Source organism: Telmatherina bonti, assembly GCF_933228915.1.
Source record: "Telmatherina bonti genome assembly, chromosome: 13".
Lineage (NCBI taxonomy): Eukaryota > Metazoa > Chordata > Actinopteri > Atheriniformes > Telmatherinidae > Telmatherina > Telmatherina bonti.
In genome coordinates this window covers 30,743,469-30,771,003 of record NC_136611.1, presented here as the reverse complement: position 1 = coordinate 30,771,003, position 27,535 = coordinate 30,743,469, and the positions used below count along the sequence as shown (strand labels likewise).

At 40.0% G+C, this 27,535-nt stretch overlaps 1 protein-coding gene and 1 pseudogene across 2 annotated transcripts; both read right to left on the bottom strand.

Annotated features, from left to right (window-relative positions):
• Positions 1–1,540: 1,540 nt before the first annotated feature.
• On the bottom strand, positions 1,541–2,679 carry LOC306764547 (transmembrane protein 233-like; annotated as a pseudogene). Its single transcript has 3 exons — positions 2,520–2,679; positions 1,624–1,758; positions 1,541–1,552 (listed from the first exon to the last, which is right to left on the bottom strand). The product of its transcript is annotated as a transmembrane protein 233-like (transcript).
• Positions 2,680–6,177: 3,498 nt separating this feature from the next.
• Positions 6,178–25,582, bottom strand: msi1b (musashi RNA binding protein 1b). The gene is made up of 14 exons (XM_079251332.1): positions 25,359–25,582; positions 24,986–25,026; positions 24,375–24,456; positions 24,146–24,230; positions 18,875–18,916; positions 17,404–17,496; positions 14,242–14,290; positions 13,682–13,764; positions 13,481–13,598; positions 12,198–12,278; positions 11,103–11,159; positions 10,736–10,795; positions 10,034–10,188; positions 6,178–7,834 (listed from the first exon to the last, which is right to left on the bottom strand). Exons 1-14 carry the CDS (start codon positions 25,415–25,417, stop codon positions 7,805–7,807), a joined length of 1,035 nt encoding a protein of 344 aa, XP_079107458.1. The 5' UTR covers positions 25,418–25,582; the 3' UTR covers positions 6,178–7,804.
• Between the last annotated feature and the right edge of the window lie 1,953 nt (positions 25,583–27,535).

The following is a 27,535-nucleotide window of genomic DNA, read 5'->3' as shown; positions in this document are numbered from 1 at the left end:
GTTTAATATTTAAGTCACTTTGGACAAAAGGGTTATGACTAGATTAATATTTAACTTTTAACTTTGATCTGACTGTTTACTTTTAAAGTGAAATTTTAGTTCATAATAAAATACAAATAAAAAACAAATGAATTGAGTAAAAGTAGTTGGTTTTTTTGGGTTTTTTTTTCCCTGTTGGCCCATTATTCCTTATTACATGATCACAGAGTTCATTTGTGCTAATAAAGAAAGGTGTTTATTATGAATCTTACGAAAACAACTCATTAGTAACTCATTTAAAATTCTCTCCATAAAGTTCTCCTTTGATGGTCACAGCAAGGCAGGATTAGGACACATTTGAGTAGAGCTTACTTACATTTATAACTGGGAATATTTAATGGTCTGGTCTTTTATAAGAGACTTTGTATCATTTAGTATTGACATGCATTTATAAACAATAAGGAACAGAACGCTGGTTGAAATGATGAAGGTAAAAAAGCTTTTCAAGGTTTTACCATTTACCTTTTTTTTTTTTTTTTTTTTACTATTTCAAACTCATCCAGGTTCAAATTCACATTTCCAACCACATTTCATTGTCCCTGGGGAATGTCCATGAGTTTCTGAAAAGTGGCTGCCATGGTCAAAACCAAGTCACTGTGACCTAATTTAGCTGAGTTCCAGCCATAATTTTCAGCTCATTTGTTGTGCACCACTCAAAAGGCTTCATATTGCATTGATGTTTGTCAGGTCCTGGCTTCATGGTAACAGTGGAAAACAGTAATTAAAATGCTCCACAAACTCTTCATGCAGATATCTCTTGTCTCAGTGATAGGCTGATGATTACACTTCTATTTAGTTTTTAATTAGTACGTTGAATCGCCACGCTTGGAAATTAGATGCTCTATTTTTAGACTTGTCACAGTGATAAGATTTCGAATCAGAGAACTCGAATCCCTCTGACTCAACAACTTGCAACAGGTGTCAAACATGGTTTTTAAGGGAGCTAAGTGCATATCTTTATTGAGCAGATTTCAATAAAGATAACAGGTATTGAACAGTATCAGACAGTAGTGATGCTGAATGTTTGTATTTATTCCTTCAACAGTAAGATATGTTGTATTGTTATTAAAGTGTGAGTTTTGGCAAGATTAAGGCTTTTAAATCTACATATTCCAACATGTTTCCATTATATTTTCACAAAAACTTCAAGAGTTGTATCATTTAATTTGATCAAAGCACGAATGTCCAGTCTTTTATTTAGTTATGTCTTTGTCATTGTTGTTAGTTCAGATGTAGACTTAGAAAATGCATAATTTTTATTGGTGCTAATATTACAAGATCCTCTTTTCTGGATAAATGATCATTCCATTTACCAAGCAATTACAATAACTTAATTAAACATTTTAATATAGCTGAAAAAAAAAAAAAGAGTATCTGGTGGTGAAGAGAGGCTGCCAGAGCTGGTACTTACAGAAGCTAAGCAGAGCTCTGCTGCATCCGATGAAGCTGGTCTTTCCATGCAGTTACATTTGTTTGCAACTTCTACTTCCACCTCAAGGGATCACACAAGATGCTGCAAAATCAACAAAATTAGCTCAAATCATTTGATCTATTTGTAAGATGACTTATGCTGTGTGTACTTACAGTAGTAAAGTGACCAATGTTGTATGCAGAGATTATCACAAGGCCAATTCCAAATGAAAAACGCACCAGGTGGAGAGCTTTCCTACCAAGCTGCCTGGAGCCGTCATAGTCCTTTTCAGCATAGCTCCTCTGAGCCTAAAGGATGATGAAAAAAAAATCAGTTTCAACACACAACTATACACATTTTCAATCCTGTTCCATTATTCTGGTCAGTAAGGCAATAATAATCTCTTGTAGCAAATGTTGGAGTTGTGTGTCTTTCACACTGAGCATTCACAAAGAAACAGTCCTGCACTTGCATTTATCTTTTTAATCATCTCTGATTCAAATTTATATTCTGGGTTTTGTTCTCATCCGAGATAGAAAGGTGCATATCTGTCCCTGAACACATCGTCTTATGACTCATGATACAGCTCCTGCATGTTGACTGGACTGTGTCCACTCATACAGATTAAAGACATGGGACAGATCTAAAAGATGTTACTCCTATCTATCGCTTTGACATCTTAAAACTTTCTATCATTCCCACAGGCAGTGAATGTTTACTGAGAGCAGCAGGAATGGCTGGGCACCTGAATAATCTATAAAATGAGAGTATATTTGTGCTTAGTGTACTTCAGGAAAGGCAGTCGGGCACCGAAGTGAAGAGTACAGACACTACTTTACAGGCAGATTTTGCTTTAGAAATTTATGACAGGTATTTAATATAATCACGCGTTGTACTTAGTGGGATTTCTCTTGTGACACTGTCCTCAATACTTTCTGAATTCATATGTTGTGCTATTGACTAACTTTACTGAATAATACTTAAAACATCACATGCAGTATTTCATCCTATAACTTTCCATAGCAATATACTCAGAATATCCAGATTTTCAATCTGTTTTGTGACTCACCAACAGAGAGAAAATGAGTGTCACAATATTGATGGGCCACGCTGGGCAGAAACAGGGTGAACATGGTGAGACAGAGGTAGGTCCTTATAGGGGGAATCTCCTGAGCCTCCTCATTCTTCAAGAAGTCAGAGCTACCATCCAGGGACGGCTTTGCACTCATGACCGACTGCGATGTCCCGCAAGACAGTAAAAGCAGAGGGTGAAGCAAAAGCACTGAGACACTGGGAGATGGTGCTGAAGGCAGGGGAGGGGAGGCAATGGAGCATTGATGATGGAAGAGAGAAATCAGCCAGCAGAGAGGTACGACAGGGAGGCAAACGCAGACCGGTCTGAGCTGCAGAGAGATTTGGAGAGGGTTACTGGGAAATAAAATATAGAGGTTGGATTTATGAATTGTAAATTACAAAATATTACCAATCCATGTTATTTTTTATTTTACTGAAGTTTAATGAGAACAAACACGTATCAGTAAATGCAGATGCATAACCTTACTGTTGCTGCCTAAAACAATAACTTTAACACAGACCACTTTGCATTAACTATCATATTTGGATATTTCTAAGACCTTCATGAACCTTTGATGGTTTCTCAGGGAGGAGAACACAAATACAAAAAACACTGACACAGGAATAAGGCATTTATGTATTGTTACTGTGATGTTTAAAGATTGGTCTTCATTACAGGGTTCTACCATTGGACAGAAACTTTACAATTAACATCAAATGCCATCCATCCATCCATCCATCTATCCATCCATTTTCTGCCACTTATCTGGGGTCGGGTCAGGGGGCAGCAGCCTAAGCAGAGAGGCTTAGATTTCCCTCTCCACAGCCACATTTATCTGGGTCTTTCCCTGAGTGTCTGCCCAGAGGGACGTGCTGGAACACCTCACCAGGAAGGTGTCCAGGAGGCATCCTCACCAGATGCCCGAGCCACCTCAACAGGTTCCTCTCAATGTGGAGGAGCAGCGGCTCTACTCTATGCCATTCCCTGATGACCGAACTTCTCACCCTATCTCTAAGGGAAAGTCCGGCGGAGGAAACTCATTTCTGCCACCTGTATGTGCAATCTCATTCTTTCGGTCATGACCCACAGCTCATGACCGTAGGCGAGGGTAGGAACATAGACCGACTGGTAAATCGAGAGCATTGCCTTCTGGCTCAGTTATTTCCTCACCACGATAGAATGGTGCAGAGTCCGCATTACTGCACCGATCTGCCTGTCAGTCTCACGCTCCATCTTTCCCTCACTCGTGAACAAGACCCTGAGATATTTAAACTCCTCCACTTGAGGCAGGACCTGACTCCCATTTTCAAATAAATGCATGGAAATATAATTAGGGTGTTTGTGTGGCAGTTCAAAAGAGTCGGCTACAAGCTAAAGATATAAAACCGGACAACGCCACCCTGGGTATGATGTCCAGGGAAAATAGCTAGGTGGTTACACCCACCACCAGGCACTCAGGTTCGTTAGCAATGGAGGCAGAGACATCAGTTACAGATATAAAAATAGATATTATTCCTATTTAAAATCTACAAAAATACTTTAAGGTAAATCAGGGCTGAGACCTACTGGGGTGGATGTGTCCAGAGAACTAGGGAAGGGACCCCAAGAACACCACACATAAAAGGATAAACAAAACCACACCAAAGAAGTAGGGAGGCACCACCACCAGGACACCAATCCACCACTGCAGTCTCAGCACCTGAGAAAAAAAACCCAGAAATGGTTAAAACACAAAATTAAACAATATAAAAATATTAAGATTAAACAGCTTTGTCCCAGAAAATGTCCTTCCGTTCCCCACTATCATGGGCGGCTCGACTGTCCAGTCTGCACCAGCTCGTGGTGAATCCGGCGCCCACGTTAGCGTTTCCTCTTCTCCAAGAAGTTGTTGAAGGCGGAGAAGGAAATGAAGTGAAGTTGAAGCCGCAGTAACAGAGCGGCCGAGGGAACACCTGGAAAGATGCGTCAGAGCAGAGCAGCAGCGGTCTCCAGAGCAGTTTGATACACCGTAACGCTCCCCGTTTCCTGGTAAAAGGAGATCGGCGTCCGTCCAGTGCAACGCGGGTGACAATATTTTGGCATCGACTAGTCTAGCTCCAGCATATTTATGTCAGCTTCCGCCTGACCATAAAACTGGAACACCGTCGTATGCCTCAGAACCAGTAATGCTACTGGCAACAGCTTGCCGCAGCAATGAATGATCCAGGCTACTGAACCAAGCCTTAGAACACCCAGCGCCGATCTCTGAAACGAAAAACAGCAGAGAGCAGTACCGGATGGGTAAAATGTAATTAAAACGTGTGATGCTGCACCGCCACTGAGCCTACCTGCCACCAACCTGAAGCGGAAGCAAGGAATCCCCTGAATGACGTAGCCCAGCTGCTAGTCGGCAATCGATGATCTAAATTCAGAAAAAAGTGAAATCATGATCTTTGGAGCTATGTACCTCATCGCACGTACCTCATCGCATCGCATCGCACCGCACCGCACCGCACCGCACCGCACCGCATCGCATCGCACCGCACCGCACCGCACCGCACCGCATCGCATCGCACCGCACCGCACCGCACCGCATCGTATCGCATTGCATCGCATCATATCGTATCCTATCACATCATATATAGCTTTGTATCACATTGTGTCGAACCATATCATATTGTAATTATTTGTATTTCAGTTTAGTGGAACTGAATTGTTTTAATAGGACCAGAATTCAACTTGCTTAGTTTGTATACTTTGTTTTGAATTGGTGCTGTATAGATAAGCAGAATTAAACTGAAAGTGAACTGAAAAGTTAAAATTCAGTCCAGTAAATTCAATAGCCAGTAGGTCAGACAAGTGTAGTGGAAAACTCCATTCATCCTATTGGCCAGTGCTCCCCACCCACTCTCTGGCTCAATGGTCATATTTCCTCTGGTGAAGGGTAGTGGATACTGACAATTATTCCTACTTCAGTCTCCTATTGAACCTTAGACAGAGGGTCAATAGCGGTGATACTGTTGTTCTTTAGTGGGGAAAAAATTGCCAATAATAGTGATGCCACAGGCTGTGACAACAGTCACAATGCTGAATTTGGTCATTTCCATTGGGTGGTTGAGTTACTACAAGTAACATGTGAAACTGTGTCCCAGAATCCTGAATTTCATTTTGAAGCTAATCTACCTCATGTTTTAAATTATATAAAGCCTTCATAAAAGTTTTTCATCACTTTAGTAACTGAAACATAGATATGTGTTTACTGTACTTTTGTTCTTTCCCATTTACATATTTATATTGTGGTATATGATGTATATCATGCACAATCATAGCTGATAATGAAATCTTTTTATCTCTATGTTCTAACTCAGAAAAATGGTTAGAAATAGATTTAATTATCTATATCAGGGTACCATATGTGCATGAAAATTTGCCATAATTGTATCTTCATTTTTCAGTCTTTTATTTAAATATTGTATAAAAATGTGAAATTTCTTTAATGGTAAAATTAAGACTAAAAACAAAATCCACATAAGCCATAAAGTACTACTGTAAAGCAATAGCAGAAATCATAATCCTTAAGAAAATGCTTTAAAAGGTTATAAAATCAACTGTTTAAAAAAATGTAAAAAGAAAAAAAAATCAACAGGAGATCAGAGTGGAATGTTTTAAAATAATTTATTAGGAATTTTAAAAAGTTTTTTCCCCCCTCAGGAATAACATGACAGGAAAAACAAAATCAGAAAATGTTACAGTGTTGACAAGATTGTTATTTTCAGTGAAAACAGCATCAAAGTCTGAAAAAACCTCAGCATTGAGGGCAAGTGTATCAAAATGTAAAACCTGGTATGTTGTAGATCAAGAGTGCTTTGTTTTTTCAGCTAAGGAAAATACATTTATCATGATCCGCCAGTGCAACATCCTAGTAGCTCTTGTTTTGGTCTAAAACAAAAAAAGCGTCACATTGCTACAGTCCGTGACCTCCAGTGAATATGCAGTGATGGATGGGGTAAAGGAGAAACCCATTTAAGGGCTTCCTTTTCTAAAAGGTTTTAACCATCCACACTTTGAAAAAAGATGTTAATGTAAAAAAAAAAAAAAAAAAAAAATCTGATCAACATTTCACATTTTTCAACTGAGAAATCTAAAAAAAAAAACAGCACATGGCACATTGGAACCCAATGTGTAGAAAACCACATGACATGCCCACACAAACATCCACTTAACCTGCAGAAGGGAATCACTGACTGCTCCTGCATGTTTGTCCTTCATTTTCCTTCACAAGCAATCATCACATATTTGAAAATCAGTTAAAACAACAATATGATAAAGTAAGAAACAGCATATTTTCCCTCTCCAGACAGAGGAGTGTTTTCACACCCTTATCGCCCAAACGCAGTAACTGTTTGCTCCAGACTCACCCTCACTCCTGCTGAACTCAAAGTAAAAATGTCATCTCTGAGGAAGCTTCTGACTGTCATAAAAGACTCACACGATACATGGTTTATAAACTCCTGGAGAGAAATACAGAGTATGGCTGGTCTAACATAGACAGACACACTGAAATGTTCTTGACCTCCAGGTGGGATTATAACACGTAAGAGTCAAGCTCTCCAACACATAGGAATCGATTAAATGTACCATACCTCCAAAAGCCTTCCAACTTGAAAAACAGCAGAGCCCCGTCACCCAGAAACCACTCATATTTACAATATTTTACAAATAAAAAAAGTACAGCTCATGAAAGTTAATTATGTAACTGTGACAAATGACCTTTCTTGTTTGATCATTGTTAGCGTAACAAATTGTTGTTAAAACCTAACATGATATACAATTTGTGGCATTATTTCAAGAAATAATATTAATACCAAAGTGTTAAAATTCAGTATGAACTAGAGACAAATATAGTTTCCAGTCATTTTACAGCTCCAGATGTTCAAACAGGCGTCACCTGGAGGCTTCAGTCCTCTTATCTCAGAGAGATCATTTTAGAGGTAAAATAAAGCCCTCCCAAAAAAAGAAAAAAAAAAGACGGATAAAACAAATAATGCCATAATGTGGCAATCACAAAAAACATGAAAGAAAAAAACTACAGCATTTAAATGTGTAGCTATTACATGTAACAATAAGCTTTTTGCTCCATTTTGCAAACAATTTTTTAAACATATATTCAGACAAGGTGGAGTTTAGTGAAACATCAGTAGGGTCGACACCAGTGTGGAGGGGTGAAGCTTCAGTGCCCTCCCCCCTTAGCTGGAGACGTACACTGGACAGAGACAGGCCAGATCAGCTCCAAAGCAGCTTCAACTCCTTCCAGCTCTCAGTCTACGGCTCTGCACTGACACACAAACCAGTTGCATTATTCAGTGGTCTTCTTATGTTATGTTACATTATGTTACACATAAAGATAGCAGCTAGCACGAAGACTCACTCACACTCTCAGTGATAGCCGTTAGTGAAGGCTGTGGCAATCAAAGGGCCCTGTGGGAAGCAAGCATGCAGTGTTAAAGTTACTGTTCGACAAAATGCTGATTTTGAGTTCATATGAGGTAAAATCTTTTATCTTTGAAGTCTTTGAGGATGATCATCAGTGAATACAGCTGCTGTGGTTTTGTTTTAGACAAAACTTTAGATGTGGAAATGTGAGGGGAGAATAACATTTTCTTTCAGACTTATAACAAAGAAAATAATGTGTCACTTATGTTTTTATCTTCATGCGTATGTAACTTGAGCATCGAGGAGGAATTTTAAAGCGAAGTATGAGAACTTAAAAATCTGGTCTATTTTCTTAAGCAGGCAAATAAAAAGATCAACACTACTCTTCAATCTCTAAAATCCCTTTACCAGCAGAAGGTTGGTAAAGGTTGGTTTAGTTTAGCAAAAAGATTAAAAACAGCAAAACAGAAAGCCTTGCTATCATTGAAAGGATATTTCTTCTTTTTCTTTTTTTCTAATGTGTGTAGTACAGCCTGAAAGCTCTGTCCGGAGAATTAAATCATTTCTTAGCAGGCAACGCTAAAAAGCAACTCAGAATGGAGCCACCGGGTAATAAAAGTGATATAAATAAGAACTATATTGTGTGTATTTACACTGCATCACCTCTAGCTCAGACAGTTACAAATATTGGGCTCAAGAAACTTGCTCCATAGCGCCACATGATCAGAGCATGAGCTGTTTCTGAACACTGCAGAATGTGTTGCTATGCAGACGTTCAGCTGTCAAAGTGTTAACAATTTCATGCAAAAGTGAAGCCACGTACATCCACAATGTGGCTTTTGCTGAAAACACAGACATTTTTAGGTTTGATCTGTTTTAGATGGTGAAAATATTCCTTTTAAAAGAGTTTCATTGAAATTTCCGTTTCATTTAATTTTCCTTTAGTTTTAGCACAGTTGTCAGAAATGCTTTATGCTTTACGCAGGGGGTTCTGACCACAGTCGATAGCATTTAAAACTGACTAATCAAAAGTAGTGCATCCAACCCCTAACCCTTTAGCAGCAACTCAATCTGCAGGGCTACAAAAAGAAATATGAACAAACTCAGTACCAATATCCACAGTTGGTCAGATGGCCATTCAAGGCCGTGTAATAAAGGGGTTGTGCGAAAGTGCAACAATCAACTCCGTGATCTTATAAAGATTTTCAGCTACTTCAGATATGTATTTATTGATTTTAATCATGCCTTCTGGATACATTCTAATAAGATGGCACCACTGGATTAAATAGAGTCATAATAATAATGTGAGTTGTGCAAGTGGATAGTTGGATTCTGTGAAATAAAAGAAGACCTGTTGATGACATTTTCAGGAGAGCTGTCAGTGTTTTACAATAAAGTCTCTGTTATTGTAGGTTTCAAAATATGGGGATTTCAAGGCTTTTCCTAACAGTTAAACATTTTCATGACCAAATGTAACGAGTTATAAATCTGCAGTTTTACAGTGTGGTAACTAGGATGACAGACTACAGATATATATTTTAGATAAGTTGCCTCATTTATACTTTCAAATACTAACTATAATTTTTAACACTTTGAGCTCTTGTTTTAAATTTTTCATGTGGCTTGTTTGTAGGTTCCTATCAAAGATTGTAAATAAAATATGAAGTGTTGCCACCAACAAGGACAACACAGACACACATTAAGGCAGTGTTTCTCAATTCCGGTCCTCAGGCCCCCCTACCCTGCATGTTTAATAGGCAACCCTACTTTAACACGCCTGTTACAAATAATGCCGGCATGTGTCCCTAAAACTAATTTAGTAACATGTGTTTAGTCTCTGTGACTGGAAACAGGCTGTTTTAAAAAATGAAAGATTCAAATGTGTAACAATGTAGTTTTTGTGAGCCAGAAGCCATTTCTTTACACTCTTCACATCAAGTTAAGCTGACTGACAAGTTTGGCCTTAGGATTTAATGGAAAGGTACAAGCGTGGTGCCAGCTTCTCATTTATTCCACCATGCAGCGATGTACCAAACACAGCACACAACCTGTGGCTTCAGCGCTGAAACACATAATCATCAGTGATGTAAACTTACCCCTAAACTATGGCTGAATCCAGTGCTTGGGGCAGGGCTCGGAGCACTGAGGTAACTGCTGACAGCCGACTCCTGGCTGGCTGTTCCATAAAGGTCTGCCATCGGACCAGGGCTGCTTGTACCTAAAAATCCAGCAGAGCGGGAAGGGGTGGAGCCTAAAAGCAAAATAAAAAAATATTTGATTTTCCATCCTGGAAAATCCACTAATGAAGTTTTGTGACATGAATTAAATCCTCTGCTGATAACTAGATCATTAATATCATGGAGTGCACAAAGAGAGAAGAATGAAGCATTAGGTCACACAGTCTAAACTATTTCCGCTGTAGTGCAACAGTCAAGCGAGCACCGACTAGATTAATGATGGATACAGATATTAAAATGTAAATTTTTTAAATCTTTAAGGGTTTAAAGTAATTTCTCCAAAACGATTTTTCATGTGTATCTCATGTGAATCTCTTTTCGCTGGACTAGCAGGATGTTCAGGGGATGAAACTGAGATAATCCACCACTTTAACTCAAAATTATATTTACACTTTTTTAAAATATTGAATTGATTTCCATTTATAATTAAATCCGCAATGAAAGAAACAAATAAAAAAAAACTTTCCAACCAACCTCTCCTGTGCTTATTGCTAATAAGAAAATGTTAACAATCCAGCTAAATTGGATTTTAGTTTTGACCTTTACTTGACATGTTTATACCTCGGACTACTGCCGCCGCCGCCGCTGCAGCCATTGGTCCGTATGCTGTAAGAGGAATGGCTGATGAGATAGCAAAGAAAAAAATCCAGGTTAAGCATCTTGGTTTGGAAGCATGCAACAAACAACAGAATCATATTACAAGTCATTTATCATGTATTAACAGAGGGCTTCTGATAAAATGGAGGAAGCCTTTTTTAACAATTACAACCTTCGCCATTACTGTCCGCAATCCTGTCTTCAAAGAGAAACCAAGGAGCATCGACAAACACAAACATGCAAACCAGAGTGATCAGATGATGATGCTAATGTGTTGTGAAGCAGACTGACAACATGCTGCTTGTAAAGTCCAGAGGAGCGGCTGACTGACCTGTGAGCTCAGGGGGGTGGGGTGAAGTCAGAAGGGGAGTCCTCTCTAAGTGGAACTCTAAAACAGAAACATCAGAGTGCTGTTGAGACACACACCGCCGCCACCAACAATGACAACACGCACACACATTAAGGCAAGGGAAACACCTCAAAGGTGAGGAGGTGAACACAAGGGGCTTGAGGAATGCAAACAGGAATTAAAGGATGGAAAGATGCTTTATAGTCCAAAAAGTGGAGTAAACAATGCTCCCAGTAATCATTCTGAAATAGCAAGAAATAAAGCAAGTGTTACAAATTTGTCATTCAAACTGATAACGTCTAATTCAAGGAAAGATTTAATATAAAAAATAAAAAAAAGACACAATTTACATTTTCAATTAGTTAAAAATCTAAATTGGGATTATTTCCCGGCTCAGCATCACACACTCCACTGAAATACACAGCCATGCTAGAATGCACATGCACACGAACACTCACACAAGCAAAAGCATTTCCACTCCCTGATATTTACAAGCAGCCATTTCCACTCAGAGTGTGTCATGTGCATCTATGGAGACATGTTTGTATTTGTGACAGCGTGCACACTGCCAAGTCAACATAAAACTGCACCTATTACTGTGTATTTACAGATATGGTTAAAGCTTTTTAGTTCTTATTAGCAATGACACATTTTGTTACTGAGTAATCTGTTGGTTGAGAACACCTTTCCATTCAATATGCTGCTCAGTGGATTCATGCCTTTTAGGTATATGCTGCAGACCACATGACAATTCATCCAACACAATGAGTCATTTTACACAAATTTTGCACATTTGTTGTATAATTTTTTCACCCCCACAAGGTGCAAAGTTGCTGCAAGTCATTTCAGAGTGTTAAACTCAAGAACAAGCAGATCATATTTCTTATTTCATCATTTACTAAACAATCAGGAATCATTTCAGTGTCAATTTTTTCACTGATTAAAAAAATAAAAACACTTAAAAATGTCCTGTACTAAGGATTTCCTGTGCTATTCACTTGAACTTTCCCAATGAAACATGACCACATTAATTTCTCAGTTAGTTTGACAAAAATCGTGTGAGTTGCTTTTGATTACCAGGGAACTGATAGGTGTATCCAGGAGTGATGCCTGCATAGCTCCGACTGGTGTAAGTGGCAGTCTGGAAGCCTGGATAACCTGTACGGACAAAATAAGTGCAGAAATATGAGTCCCTTCAAGAGCCAATAATGGCACGTGCATCATTAAGCATAAAACAGCAGCGTTACAAAGAAAAATATAAACGGCACAACTCAGAATGGAGAAATCGGTTTGTGTGTTGCGACAGGAGCACTGAAGCCTTCTACATTCGTGACAAGCAGGTGGATGATATTCTACACTTATGGTCTGGTTTTCCTCACAAAGACAGGACTGAGCAGCTTACAGGTTTAGTCTTTAGTTTCAGTCCCAGCAGTCCACATAACACAGATTTTCTCTGCATGCAACCAGATACTAGGAAAACTGACCTCAGGACAACACTAAAAGTGTTAACTATGATGCTATCTATTATGAGAACCACAAGTTAGAACAGTGTATCCCTTTTTCTTTTTCTTTTTTTTAATTTGTCCTCACTGTGGCTTTACATCTATTGATCTGTGTTTGCTAAATAAAAAAACTAAAAGGTTTTGGAAAGTAGTTCTCAGACTGGACAGTAGGTGGTAGCATTGGTGCGGCAAGTTTAGGTCCAGTTCTATAAAAACTATTGCCAAAACAAGGAAAAACTATCAGAAAAGAAGTTTGAATGATATTGCAGCTGGAATTTTAAGATTATCTCTATGAAAGCGTTAGTATTAAACCTGCAAACAGCCTGAGTAAAACTACTGCTTTGCCTCTGTGGGGATCATCCAAATTACTGGAAAGTTGCTCTAATAATACTATGGAGACCTCTTCATTAGTTATCACAGCTTGAGCTTGATAAAAAGAAAATTTTAATAAGTGGTTGCTGATAAGAGAGCTGCCTTTGGTTTGGTTTAAAGTATCAGTCATTCTGTGTATGTGTATGAAACTGTGTCTCAACCAGTCAGGATTTCTTTTAAATGTGCCTCTTGTGTGACCATGAACTGTAACTACGATTCTTGACGTGTAAAGATACAATGAAACATAACGGAGACGTATCAAGTGGTTTGAACATATTTCTTTTTCATTATTTGGACACTTTTATTGTCTTAAGTGTGGATAATAAAAGCTATGAGGCGAAGTCAGCAGCCCACATCAGCGGTCAGCACTCTCCCCATGAGGTGCCATATGACCTTTAAGGCTGTAAGGCCTTTAATCCAGTAGCAGAAACCATCAGTTTCAGGTGTGCTGCCACATCTTTCCTGTCTTGAGCAAAACTAACTTACCTAGCATACCAATGCCCAGCATGAAGGCGTCCATTCCATAGGGCATCACACGAGAGCGCCCCCTAGCTGAGCCAGTGGGGGACATCACCTCTTTGGGTTGAGCTTTCTTACACTCCACCTGTTTCCGGACAAGAGTAAAATAAGTCCTGCTTAGTTTTCTAAATAAGACTGGGACGTCAAAGTGTGAATCAAGGTTCTCACCATTTTGTTGTTGATCTCATGGAAGTGGATCTCACAGACTTTCTCCACCACGTCCTCATTCTCAAACGTCACAAAGCCAAACCCTAATGAGCACAAGGTTTGTGGTTAAAAAAAAATCCCTGTGGTATGGTGGAATTAGACAGTAGGCTTTTCTGTACAGTGGTAGAGCTAATATCCTGCAGTAATTAGTGCTGTAATAGCTGCTTAACACATTTCCCCCCCTTCCCCCCTTTCAATGTTGCTATTCTGTACTCATCCTTTTTTTCCCCCCTCCCTTCCCGGCCAGAAGGACCGGGCAAAGCTGGTAGGCTGTCATAATCGATCAATCCCAGGGTGGGGAGGAGGTGCTTAAGGAGGCTTTATCCTGATCCCGATTAACGGACTGGCTAATTAGACTAGTCCTGTTCGTCTCCTCCAGATCAGCCTACAGGAAGGAGACGCGTATGGGGGGTTGAAGGGGATCAATAGACCCCCAGTAGGTCTAGAGGAAGACTAGTAAATCCAGAGCAAGAAGGGATATGAGGAGTGAGTGGGCAGAGAGAAGGGTTAGTCCATCTCACCTCTGTGTCTGTTTGTGGTCTTGTCAAACATGAGCATGGCATCATCGACCTAAAGGGAGACAAACAACACAGGCTTTTACGCAGTGCTCCGTCTTGCCACGCGGCATATTGCCTGACCTCAGCCCTTCTCAAGTTCTGCAGGGAGGCTCAGCAACAGATGGACAGAGAGGAGGGAGGAGGGGGGGAAAGGAGTGGACTAGAGACGAGCGACAGGTTACAAAGAGGAGGCCCAGGGGGGTAAAGACAGGAAAATATGTTGAAAACTGTAAAACAAGCCCCAGAGCTGTATGAAGCTAACAGATGCAACCGGAAGCAGAAAAAGCTGGAGGTTGTGTTTGCAGCTAAACTCTTTCAGTCACAATCCTCACAGAAACAACCCCTCTCTGCATTTCCAAAGTTTGACATTCCCATGGCAACTGTACAAAAAGTTCTCTAAAAAAAAAGATAAAAACAAAGTATTAACTCCAGCCAACATCCAAAATGCTTTTATGAATGATGGGAGTGAGCTAATGAGACCAAACGGGTCACAAAGACAGAAACACTGACAAACACAAGCAGCAGGTCACGAGCAGAAAGGTGAATCCTGTGGGCAGGTGGAGACACGAGGAGAAGGTAGAGCTGATGGTGAGAGGAATAGTGACAGGTGGAGATTCAGTGAAAGAGCGTACAGAGTCCTGTAAGAGTGAGAAAGATTCTGTCAAAGTGGAAAGGAAAGAAAAAGAAGAAACAAAGGGAGAGGAAGAACAAAGAGGCCTGGAGGCTTTGTTTGTTGGCACAGTCAGCCATAATTCCTCCTCCTCCTCTCCCTTTGACCTCTCCCTCTGGCCCAACCTCCCTTTATAGAGCAAAGACACAGGTGTCTATTCAATGAACACACACACACACACATGCACAGTTTCTTATGCCAAAGTTGACCCACTCTTTCTGCGACGATTTTTTGCTTCCCTTCTTCCTCTTGTCACATGCTGACATGTTTATATTCCAGTCTGAACACTAAGGTCCTTTTAAACATTTGGTAAATTCATCTGCGCTCCTGGTCTATAATAAGTTTACTGGATGTTCTCCACAGAATAATCTGTCATAGTCGAAAAAGGAGTGTCAGTGATAGGGCAGTGTCTGTGTGTATGTGTGTGTGTGTGTGTAAACCCTTGAGGGCATTTTGCCCACAGAAAGGTCAAAGGTGAGTGAAGAGTGTCAGTGTGAAAGGGGACCTTTTAGTCCGCCTCTCAAGTCACCGTTTGCTTCCAGCCTAAGAGTTGCTCTCTGCATACAACTTTATATGTCTCCAAAAACATTTTTTATTTTATTATTTTAGGCATAATTCGAAGAAACTCCCCAGATTATCACAATTTACAACTAAAAAAGAAATAATCCCAGAGATAAAGGAGTGCAGCATCCTGATCACAGTAAGATTTATGAGAAAGAGACGAAATCTAACAAGGCTAACCCAGAATCCCATACAATCCCGTCATGAGCTAAAACCTACCAAATCACCCTGGAGGACCCAAGCAAAGCATCACAACTATGTTAAGCACCACAAGTAGAGTAAATTGCACATCACTGGTCAATATTTCAAACATTTTTCAAATGGCGTATGGCCAAACAATATTCCCTCTCATCCCCCCCCCCTCCGACTCTCATCTTCCCTGTTATCCGCTGCCCATCCCTCTCCGCACTCCTTTGTCCTCACCAGGACGGGACACAAAAGGTCCAGTGAGGCAGTCTAATCAGGAACTTCCATGGATGGCTGCAGCCTACATTTCACCATCCATCCCTCGATATCTCTCTCGGCAAAAATTCATCTAGACGTTATGATTGAAGAGGGAGCAGAGAGAAACTCGAGGCCAAAGCTTTTGGCGCTGAAAATAAAGTGCCGCGCACTTGGAAACGTGGCGACTGAAAGGAAGTTTTTGCACCTTTGACTTAAAAAAAAAAAAAAAAAGTTTCAAGGAGCTTAAGGTGCAGAATACTGAAAGGTTTTGGATGATTTATTTATCATTTTATTATTTATTTTTGGTGTTTTTTTTTTGCAAACAACCACTAAAAATTAATAAAGTAGTTAACATGTTGCACCTGATTACACACAGTATTCATGGTCATTTTCACAATATTGAGCTAGAAAAGTCTAAGACCATTAAGTATGCATATAACTTCTGTGCAAACTAACAAAATATTTGCCTTGCTTTGTATAGGGGTATAAAGCCTTCGTTACCACTCCCCCCAAACACACAACACACCCCATCTTTGCCCCAGTTCCCTCTCCTGCGCTTCCACAAGTACGGCCCTCCCTCCCCAGTCAGTGCCTTTGTCAGCCCATCATCTATTCTCTGCCTCGAGCCTTGAAGAGTTTCATAGATTATATATGAGAAACTTGCTAAAAGTTTAGGAATAAAATGGTTTAAGAAATAAAAACACAGACGGGAGCTGCCTGATAAGTTTGTTGGGTTTGCAGAATCATTCAACTTGTTTTTATTGTTACTAAACCGCTAATTTGACCCCCACCAACGCACTCGTTCTAACACCCCCCAAACACCACCTCATCCCTCCTCCTTCAGAACAAAAACCCCCTTACCCACAGAATTATATGGGGACAATGGGCAAGCCAGGTCACCACGGTAACAGGCCAGGAGGGGGTTGTGGGTAGTAGCAGCTGTTACATCAGATTAATTCAGATTCTGATAATCCCTCCTCCTTCCTCACGATCACCACACACTCAGCACAAAACTTTTATACCCCCCCCCCCCCCCCCCCCTATCACCTCCCACCATCCCCGCTCCCTCCACTCCCTCTTGCAGTCCCCCAACCCAAAGTTCGCCTGCTGCTCCCGGAGCCTCACAGCTTCGTTATTTTTCCTCCTCTTACTCTCCTCCAGCCCTTTCTCTCCCCTCCTTTCTCGCCCTCCTCCTCCTCATCGCGGTAACTCCTTCATCTCCGGGCACTCAAAGTGAAGTTTTTCTCTGAGAATTTGTGGTGAATCAGAATCAGCAGAGCTGGTGGGATGTGGTACTATGTGTTTCTAAGCTGTCGATCTGCTTCTGCACCAAGAAACGCTTACATGCCCGTTAGAACTGCCAAAGTTATCTAACTCAGTTCTTACATTCTTATATTCTCATGTCAATCTGACACCAAAACTGTGTTAAATTTCTCTTAAACAACACTCACCTTCCCAAACTGGTCAAAGTACTGCTTGACGTCTTCAATAGTTGTGTTTACTGACAGGCCACCCACAAAGATCTTTTTGGTTCGAGTCACCAGCTGGAAGTAGAGAGGCACTCATTAACGAAGATCATTAGAAATACTTGCATTTTCATCTAAATCTACTATTTGTAGATGTATTCCACCATGTTTGTGACATGGTAGGTAAAATCACATCGTCCAGTGTCGAACATGTTGAGTATTTTTTTCAATATTACCCCTAAATACACACAAAGACAGTAGTTTGTATCATCACATTGGGAATTATTAGAAAACTTAATTGTCTTTTGAATCATCACACCATCAAGTCATTACAGATATAACCATTTTTACACGAGATTTAAAAATAAAAAACAACATTTTGGGCTATAACATCTTTCTTAAATGAAAAAAAAAATTAAAAACAACATTAAATCTATGATACATTGATACTAGCTATCAACTTTAAATTGTTACCCACCTTTAAAAGTCATATTAAACAATTAAAGTAAAAAATACTTTGACTGCCATCAGAAACAAAACCAGCAAGTATGTATGGCTGAAATATCACAGCTACATTGTGGGTCATTTTTAGGAATGAGTATCCTTTATAAGACAATTCAATCTGTGTCTCAATCTGAGGTATTAGATATATTTCAGGGACCAAACTAAATGACTTGGGTTGAAGCATTTAAAATCCAGCTAATGGTGTGAGACTAAGAAATAGTTTTGACCCACTCTGACCGTTAACCCTGACAATATCGCAAAAATCTCAAGTCAGCTGTATGATCTGCAGAGAGACTCAGGAAAACCTGTTAATAGTTTATTTACTTGATGCAGTGCTCTGTGTAATTACATCTTAGATGTTAAAATCTTGCTCTGATGATTCATCTGCTACTCATCAAACACTGAGCACTTTTGCTTAAACTAATTTATGGGCAAAAACAGTTGATCAAACATCTTTCATTTAACTAAATAATTAACTTATTGTAAAAACAGTATTATACACCAACTCCTGTCAGACTTAAAACACGAAAGTAACAATTGAAAAAACACTCATTTTAAACTGATGTCCCTTTTTTATGTGTTAGTTTGTCTCTATTATTGGTAAAATAATTTTTAAAAAAGGAAAAATTCAACATATAGTCACACTTTTTTTTTTTTTTAATCTATTACAATAATCTTTTATCGTGTGATTCTGTTGAAAACTAAACAAAATAACTTTAGAAAAGACAAAAGAGCCTTAGCCAGGATGGAGCACACAAAAAGAAAACAAAACAGGTTTTTAAGTGTGCTAAAACCTCAGAAACTTTTCGTCACCTAACGCTCGAATTCCTGTTCAGCAGCTGCCACATTTATCACATGATGCAGCATTAGTTCAGATGAGAGGCTGAAAAACTCAACACACATCAAGCTGGTGCAACCAATGCTCATCACAAAGGGGGACAATTTATCTCACCTTGGGCTGAGCTCTCCGAGGGAAAGCAACCTTTGGATCAATCTACAAGAGAGGATACAGAGAACGAAATGACTGGTTAGTAACGTGCTGCGACCCAGAAGAGCCAGTCATCTTGCCAAGCTTGTCATCTTCCCTCGCCGGACTCTGATATCAGAGCCTCGTCTTTCATTCTTTAAAAACTCTGCAATAAAGGAGAAATCCAGGGTCCATGTTGTCCAGTTGGTTTGGATTTATTCAGCTGCTCAACGATGCAAAAACATCTATTTTCCAGTCTTATGAAGCTGTCTCAATGCTTAAAAAGAAAATCCAGAAGATGTTTCATGTTTAGTTTACTCTAAATAAAACTCACTTTTAAAGCACAACATGCAAGGTGAATAGGCTGACATCTTTTACCGATACATTTTTGGAATTTTTCTAGCTGATTACTTACAGTCTGAGAAATACTGATTTAGGTTTAAGAATTTTATTGATAAATTAAAGTCAAAAGGTTTGTAACTAGAGGGATTTTTAATTAAATGTTCTATAAATCAGGCTGTTCATAAGGATTAAGTCCTCTGACTAAAACATTAGAATACAGACAAGGAAAACTTTCTGAAGGTAATATATAATGGCCAAAATAGGAAAAAGGAAATAAAACTAGTTTTCAGTAGAAAAATTGATGTTACAGGAATTAGAGCGATTCATGTAGCATCTATTTGGCAAAAATGGGTAGTTTTGAGTTTTTTCTCACAAAAGCTAAATTGTTCAAAACCTCAAAACAAAAAAAAGAAAGTTTTGCCTTCAGTGTCTCGCCCACTGTAAGATCAAAAAGTTGCTAACAGATTCCCATTGTGTAACGTACCAAGATCTGACGATGAACTTTGCACAGTAGTGTCTGAACACACTGTTAAAACTACATGTGTGCATACAGTATATGTGTGCTTAACAGTGATGTCAGTGTATGAAGCTGTGATGAAACAACTCATCATTCTGGTTTGCAAGGTACTAAACCATGCTGTTTTGGTAACAAATGGCAAAAAAACCCCAAAAACTCCTCAAATGACAGTTTTTCGTAAACTTACTTTATTGTCGTGATGTGAACTGAATCAATACAAAAATATGGCACATATATATATATATATATATATATATATATATATATATATATATATATATATATATATATATATATATATATATATATATATATATATATGTACACATACAAATATATAATGAATGTATGTTTGTGAAATTCTACATACAAAAGGCAGCATTTCAGCAACTTTACTGGCATTTTGAAGGTCTTTTATGTTTCTGAATAATATATCAATTAATTTGTTTATGCCTATAATAATATATTATGTATTCCTTTGCACACACACTTTTGGCATGCGTGTAAGTGTAAATATACATGTGTGTGAGTGCTCAGGTGGAATGCCCGGGAACGTCCAGTGAACCCCAGCCTCTCTCATCACCAGCATGTGACATGTGATCTCGTGGAATCTCACACGGGCACCACAATCACAAACGCACCTCACCTACTCAGCGAGGATGGTCGAGAGTGTGTCGGAGAGACAGTGAGAGAAATGAGGAGGAGGGGACACGGGAACGGGAGCTGTCAATCACGCCACGCTGATGGCAGAACGATACAGCTCTGCTTGTTTGTGTTTGTTTGCTTTTGCATCTATCAGCTATTTGACAGAAGTGATGACAACAACAGGGGCTATTCATCATCCTGCACACATTCAGGTGATCTGGATCTTCCTCTGCCCTGTGGTTTCTTCCCTTTGCATTTAATCCCACTAAAGAGGTCAAGCTTGACTGTTTCTCAACAGAAAGAAATTTTTACATATCAATCTTAACAACACAACTTGAAAATCCAGTAAACTGGTCCTTGATGTGGTGAAGCCCACTGAATGTCACCAAGGTTAAGATTGGAGAGAGAACCAGATCATGCCATGAGGATGCAATCATACACAGAACAGTAAAATTGGAATTTGAGACCTCTATATTAGTCTATACTGGTCTAATAGAGCTAGAGAACAACTAGACTACGCCACACTGTACTGCTGTTACACTAAGAGATGGTGAGACAGTACAGCGCTATGGTTAGTCCGTAACCATGAGAGGGTAGAGTTCAACTACAATAGAGAGCTAGAACCTCTATGGTAAACCTCATGCGTTTACCAGTGTAAGGGCAACATTGTTGTTTCTACCAAGAGTTCACATCACCCCAAGTTTTCTCTTTGTCTTTTTGTTTTTTTTTTGTTTTTTTTTTTTACTTCTGTTCTAGAGAGCAGAGTGAGAAAACTATAGGCTAAGACTTTAGGATCAAATGCAGACTCTAATGTTTAGTCTCTATGGTAGCTAGACTACTCTGATAGTCACCTCTGGTCACCAACCCTCCTGATGTCCAACACTCCTGTGCACATTCAAAAACAAACAGACACACACACACAAACAAACAAACAAAATCAAACACATGGCAGCACACATCACATCCAAGAGGAGGAAATTGTGGACATTAAACAGATAAATTTGCCGCATGAGTGAAAGCGGTTTATTTTGTGGGGAAACAATGTTGATCAGTGCAAAGATTTGTACTCAGAGGCGTTTTGCTTATTGTTACTTCAGTTAGATGTTCAGCCTTCGTAGTTCATGAGAGGTTGCTTTCACATTAATCTGCAGTAGTACTTACCAACAATCTGATTTTAAAATGGTTACGTACAGCAATAAATAGTGTCTAGTTTGGAAGTCAGATAAGATGGAGAAATGAAACCTTCAGAAATATTTATAATTCAGAAAAATCTAAAATCATTCAACGCTGAAGAGAAAATAAACTTGAGACATGACTGATTATTCCAAGCATGATGCTATAAACCCAACCTCCTTTATAAAGCTGTGTGAAATTACTTAAAGGCTTCAGAGACGTCGTCTACAGAGTTTGAGCCTCATTCTGCACTCAGAGCAAGGTAACAGGGAAGAAGCTTGGACATAATTCCAAGAGAGCTTTATGAAATCAGGGCAATCCCCTTTGACCATCTACATCCCAGCTATGCAACAGTTGGCCGAGCGTGCTGCCTGTCAAAGCCGGAGCTGGGAACACAGTCGGAGCAACCTGCCGATTGGGCAGCAGTCAACATCTCCGAGGAACAACTCAAGCCTGATGACTCCAATCCTATTAGTTAGGAGAGCCATAGTAATCACAGATGGGGTTATCCGATGCCACCACCCCCCCTGCAGCCAGCACTTTTTTCCCCACTTAACTCGGTACTGAAACAGTTGAAGGGGTCACAACATATGCCTTTTGAGAGCTGTGTGTCTTTGCTATGAAACTTCAGCGAGTTGAAAGTTTGCCTCACAAAGGGACGGCTTGCAATGGTCGTCGCCTCACTTGGCAAATAGCGGGAAGCTGGAAGGCCACCCAAAGGGGCAGCTTGAGCAGAAGTAGTTTCATAAATCACTGAATGTACTACACCGGTGCAAACTGGACCACATCTGTCCTTTAACACAATAAGTACCAATAAATTCCTCTGCAGCACTGTATTTGCTCTTTAGCCTCACAGTGGTGTAAAGCTCTGTTAATTCCAGCGACAGAACGGTTCAGTCGGTCACAGCATGGCACATTCTTTCTGTTGCCACTGGAGAACTTTCCTCTCTGGCCTCTCAAACAGGATAACCTGCCTGCATGAGGGAGAGGGGAGGGGCAGTGGGAGCAGTCTAAAAAGGCCTACTCTACTCACCATCCAACCCCTGTTGCTGATTACTGAGCCCAGTCCGCAGCAAACACACACTCGATGAGACAGCCACAGCCCCCCCACCACCCGACTCCAGCAAATGCAGCCGACACACCCAAGTGCCAGCCACAACGGGCCCTGCCATGGCCCGCGCGCTTGCGCAGAGGTGGCACATGCACATGATGTGAGGAAAAGTTCAAATTAAAAAGACAGAATCGCCACCTATGACGTCTGAAATGTTTAAACTCAATAAGCTGCTTGTGTGAAGAGGCGATGAGGAGACGATGTCAGTATCATGTCCTCCCCTGTTTCTGCCTTTACGTGCAGTCTTGATTTCTGCTATCTAAGAAATTATTGTAAGTGATGTGCATTGGGTTTTTTTTTTCTTTTGTGACAGAACCATTCTTCAACAGTGGAAGAGAAGGGGAGGGTCACTATGGAAACAAACCCCATGGTGAGTTAGTGGCGTCCAACCATGATGGCACTACTTGTCATAGCTGTCATGTTTGCAAGTGACACTAAAGCAGAAAATATTTTTAAAAAGAGGCAACAACAACAAAGAAGTCAAATCAGTGTCAAAGACAAATTTCACATCTGCTAATTTTCAATAAGTTAGTTAAGTAATTGGTTTTTTTTTCCTTTAACTTTCTAAAAAACCTGTACATTCTTTATTCTCCTCTTTGCAGCTTCCAATTATCTTCCAAAGAGTTGCAAAGGTGCTTTACTCAAAGCACAAAAGGGAAAAAAGAAATAGCCTCCCCTCATTTCAATACAGTGACTAACCCGCAGCCATCACCACTCCCACTGAGGAGAGAGAGGCGGGGGCAGTGGTCCCTATGGCGACCAACGGGCCACATTGTTCCCAGACCAGCCCACATTCATTACGGACAAAAAAAAAAAAGGAAAAAAAAGACATCCACACACGCACACACACACTTTGCAACACAAACCATTAATACATTTTAAGTTACAATTCACACAGGTGGAAGGGCCTGAATTTATCATCACAAAAATCCATTTTCTTCCCCTTGAGATTAACAAGAAGCTTGCAGGAGTTTGATTGTCACTTTCACACCTTGATGGTTTCAGGTTGCATTCACTTGTTCCATTGAGAAACTTTTTTTTATTTTCTATTAGGTCAATTCTACCCCCTTAGGGACAGAAAAAAACCCAGTCTTGGCTCACTTGTTCAAAGAGGACAAAATCAAAGATTGACTTGTCTTGTTCCCCTTGTTTCTATGGAAATTGACACTGGGTGACATTTTGTTGCTTTGGCAGAAGAAAGATGAGAGAGCACTTTCTCAGAGTGTCGACTAATGACTTTATCATGTTAAGTGCTCGCATCTGAGGTGGGCAGCAGACGCAGACAAGAGTCCACGTACGCAGTGTGTATTAATGACAGAGTTAGAAAAACATCAGCACAGCAAACCCTCAGCAAATATACTAAAATGCAGCAATGTTTCACCTCTCTAGCGGATTATTAGAAAATCCACTAATCAAACACTGAGCGGTGGGATTAGCCGGTGGAGGGAAGTAAACACAGAGAACTCACTGTTTTTGAGTCCAATTCGTGCCTGGTTTGGGCCAGAACTTTATCCACGCCGGCCTGATCAACAAAGGTGACAAATCCAAACCCTCTGCAGACATCGGAGGGAAGAAGGTATTACTGACACAGGAGCTGATGTTGATGTGTAATGATACATTATGAGCAGAGAGGAATCATGGAGGTCAGATAAACTTTCAGCACCAGCAGAGAAGCCAGGCACACACAGCTCCCTCACCTCGAGCGCTTAGTAACCGGATCTCGCATCACCATACACTCTTTCACCTCGCCATACTTGCAGAAGTACTCCTTCAGACCCTCTGGGAAACAGAAACGGAAGAACGACTCATTCATATTGTTGATTTTTTTAAAAAACTAATTTTGGAATAAAAAGTTTGAAAGGTTTTAGCTGCTCTGCTGAGATTTTTCACACATTTTTCAGTTCAAAGTCTCAAACATAGAGTGTGAGCAAGATTAAATAAATGATTTTTTTTTTTTAAATAAATAAAATTACATAATTATTACACATAACATCCCTCAATTTATTCAAATCTGACTAATTTATGATACTTTGAGAGAGCTTTTATGAATCACTCAGTTAGCCTGTGGAAGTTCTGAATGGGGGCATTCATTCAGGAGCAGGTTCCATGAGCAAAATTTAGGGTGGGGGGGAGAAGAAAAAGCAAACGTTTTCAATGAAAACAAATAGAAACACTAAAAGTACAGCTTTTGAAACAAGTTTAAAAAAAAATAAAAGAGGAATCAAGTGGATATTTCCAATCCCTGCCTAGATTTTTTTTAAAGACAAAGTGAGATTTGAGCAGACTTAGTGGTGGAAGAAGATTTTACCTTGCGTTGTTTGCCAGCTGAGTCCACCTATGAACATTTTGCTGTGGAAAAAATGAGAGAAAATGGTTATATTTACCAAGTCAACAGAGGAGGATTCAGTGAGTTGCATGTTTACCTGCTCACACAGTCATGACAAAGTTGTTACTGAGGTTTACAAAGAGTGAATCGCGACATGAACACATGAGTGTATCATCTCTGGTTTAAACACGAAACTCTGCGTGGAGGTGTGTGTGAGTTGAGTCCGACTGCACAGCAGAGTTCTCGAGCAGAAAACCAGGTTTGTTTGTGAGGTGTGTGTGTGTGTGTGTGAGAGAGGTGAGTGTGTGAGCAGAGGTACGACAGAAAGTTTAAAAAGCTAAGTTTTTTTCGTTACCAGGGGTCGTGAGGGGAGTCCGTGGTGGACAGGCTGCTCTGGCTCCCTTCCGTCTCCATTCCGTGTCCTCGCGGTGTGTGTGAGTCTGGCTGCTGCTGCTGTTGTGTAAGTGTGTGTGTAAGTGTGTGTTTGTGTCCGGGCCGAGCCGTGCGGGAAAACAGGCGGAGAGTGAGTGAGAGGAGCTGGGCGGGTTTGGCCCGGGGTGACAGAAAGGGGAGCGGGCCAGATGCAGGCTGGGACAGACTCCACCTCCTCCACTTTAGTCCCTGCTGCTGTCCCTCTCTCATCCCACCACCGCCGAGGCACACGGCCCGGGTTGCCAAGCCAACTGGTATCAACCTAAGTACTTCCGGTGAAGCTTTTCTAAATAAAAGCCTTATGGCGGGTCGTCCGTAGATAACAAAGACGGACCAAAGCACCTGTGACATCTTTATTAAGAAATAATGGATCAATGTAAGTACGTGTGTGTAAATATTTATGTTAAACATTTCTAAACTTTTAACAATTTACTTTCCAGTATAACTGTGTTTATATCTAAATATAACCTGATATATTCTATAATGTTTAAGTACTATAAAACTTTAGCTACAGTCATGCAACTTAACTGTTATGAGGCATTTTCAAGCATTATGTGGAATTCAAACTTGGACAACAACTATAATAATAAAAAGACTATGTTTGCTATCAATTATGTCACCTTAAAGTCTAATATGATAATTCAGTATCAGCCAAGTCCTTTCTGAGAATTACTTGTAGTCTAAAAATGAAAATGTCTAAAACTTATTTAAGGAGCAATTATCAGATAGATAGATAGATAGATAGATAGATAGATAGATAGATAGATAGATAGATAGATAGATAGATAGATAGATAGATAGATAGAGAGAGAGAGATAAAACTGCAGCATAATCTTCAGTCAATAGATAAATTTATAAGCTAAACCAAAATCAAATATTGAAGTTTTATCTCCTTCCTCGCTGCCTTTAAATTTCAGCCATTATTTTTAAGAGGAAAACCTCCTAACTTCCTGTCACCTTCTGGGTAACGTTAAATGCAGTGATTAAATTTTACAGCTTTAGTTCAGATAAAGCAGAGGTGTCTACCTGTGGTCCTTTAGGGCCGGTGTTCTGTAGGTTTTTAGTGTGTCTCTGCTGCAACGCACCTGACTCCAGTTAAATGGCTCTAACAGCCTCTGCACAATGACTCATTAATTTGGACACACATGAGACAAGATGTTATCAGGCACAGTTTACAGATAAACATATGGGTGGTGACATCCCAACTTGTTCAAAGGAAACGTTAAAAGGTCAAGCATAAAATAGGACAGGTAAAAATTATAAAGAAAGTCTGACCCACTATATTCTTCTCTGACTGTGTTGATGCGAACTGTATTTTGTTCTAAACAATAGATCATGATGTGCATGAATGGTTCCTCAAACCGTGTCCAGCATATTTATCTAAATGTCGTCCTAATTTCACTAAGCTCTACAATTCATGACATGTCTTTTGTTCATCATGAGTGAATGTTTTAGAGGAGCTCACATGTTTCAGTGTCCTTGATTGCAATGCAAGCAAAAATCTGTCTGTCTCAATGTGCCTTCCATATTGCAAGCTGGCTTATGCAATCCAGGAGGATTGCGCACTGCATGCTCATTCATTGCCAGGGTTTAAGTATTTAATTAGTGCCAAAGCCAGCTCCAGCTAATCTTCTCAACACTGACTCAACATGTGACCTGGTAACCAATGTTAAGGCCGATCAATAGCCTGAGCAATTCAAACAAAGACAATGACAGCTTTGACTTACGGTGGATATAAACCTGATGCTGTTTTGCATGAGACTCAGAGTTATGAGCAAAGTTTGGAGACTATTTTTGCATCTTTTTAGAGTGGACTTACGCTGTCATTCATTAAAGTAAAAATAAAGGGCAAATTGTGTCTGCACAATGCACCAATAGTTTTAAAGGGACTACAAACTTAGAGTCTGCAACGTTAGGTGTGCAGACATAGATTTGGATGTGTGATTGTTCTCTCCTGCACAGTCCATCCTTTTTCTAGTGCTGCAGCCAGTCTCCTGCCTGCACACTGTCCTGTTCTCTATAGATGAACAGATGAAGCTCTGGAAGTGGGACAGGGGCTATTTGGACAGGAATTAAGGGGTGTGTTAAATTTCTGCATGC

Excerpts from the sequence above, each read along its gene's own strand:
- msi1b (XM_079251332.1), bottom strand. The coding sequence starts at position 25,417 with ATGGAGACGGAAGGGAGCCAGAGCAGCCTGTCCACCACGGACTCCCCT. Across the intron at positions 18,917-24,145 it reads ACGAATTGGACTCAAAAACA|ATTGATCCAAAGGTTGCTTT; the intron begins GTGAGTTCTCTG and ends CCTCTCTTGTAG. Across the intron at positions 10,796-11,102 it reads CCACCCCCCTGAGCTCACAG|CCATTCCTCTTACAGCATAC; the intron begins GTCAGTCAGCCG and ends CTATCTCATCAG.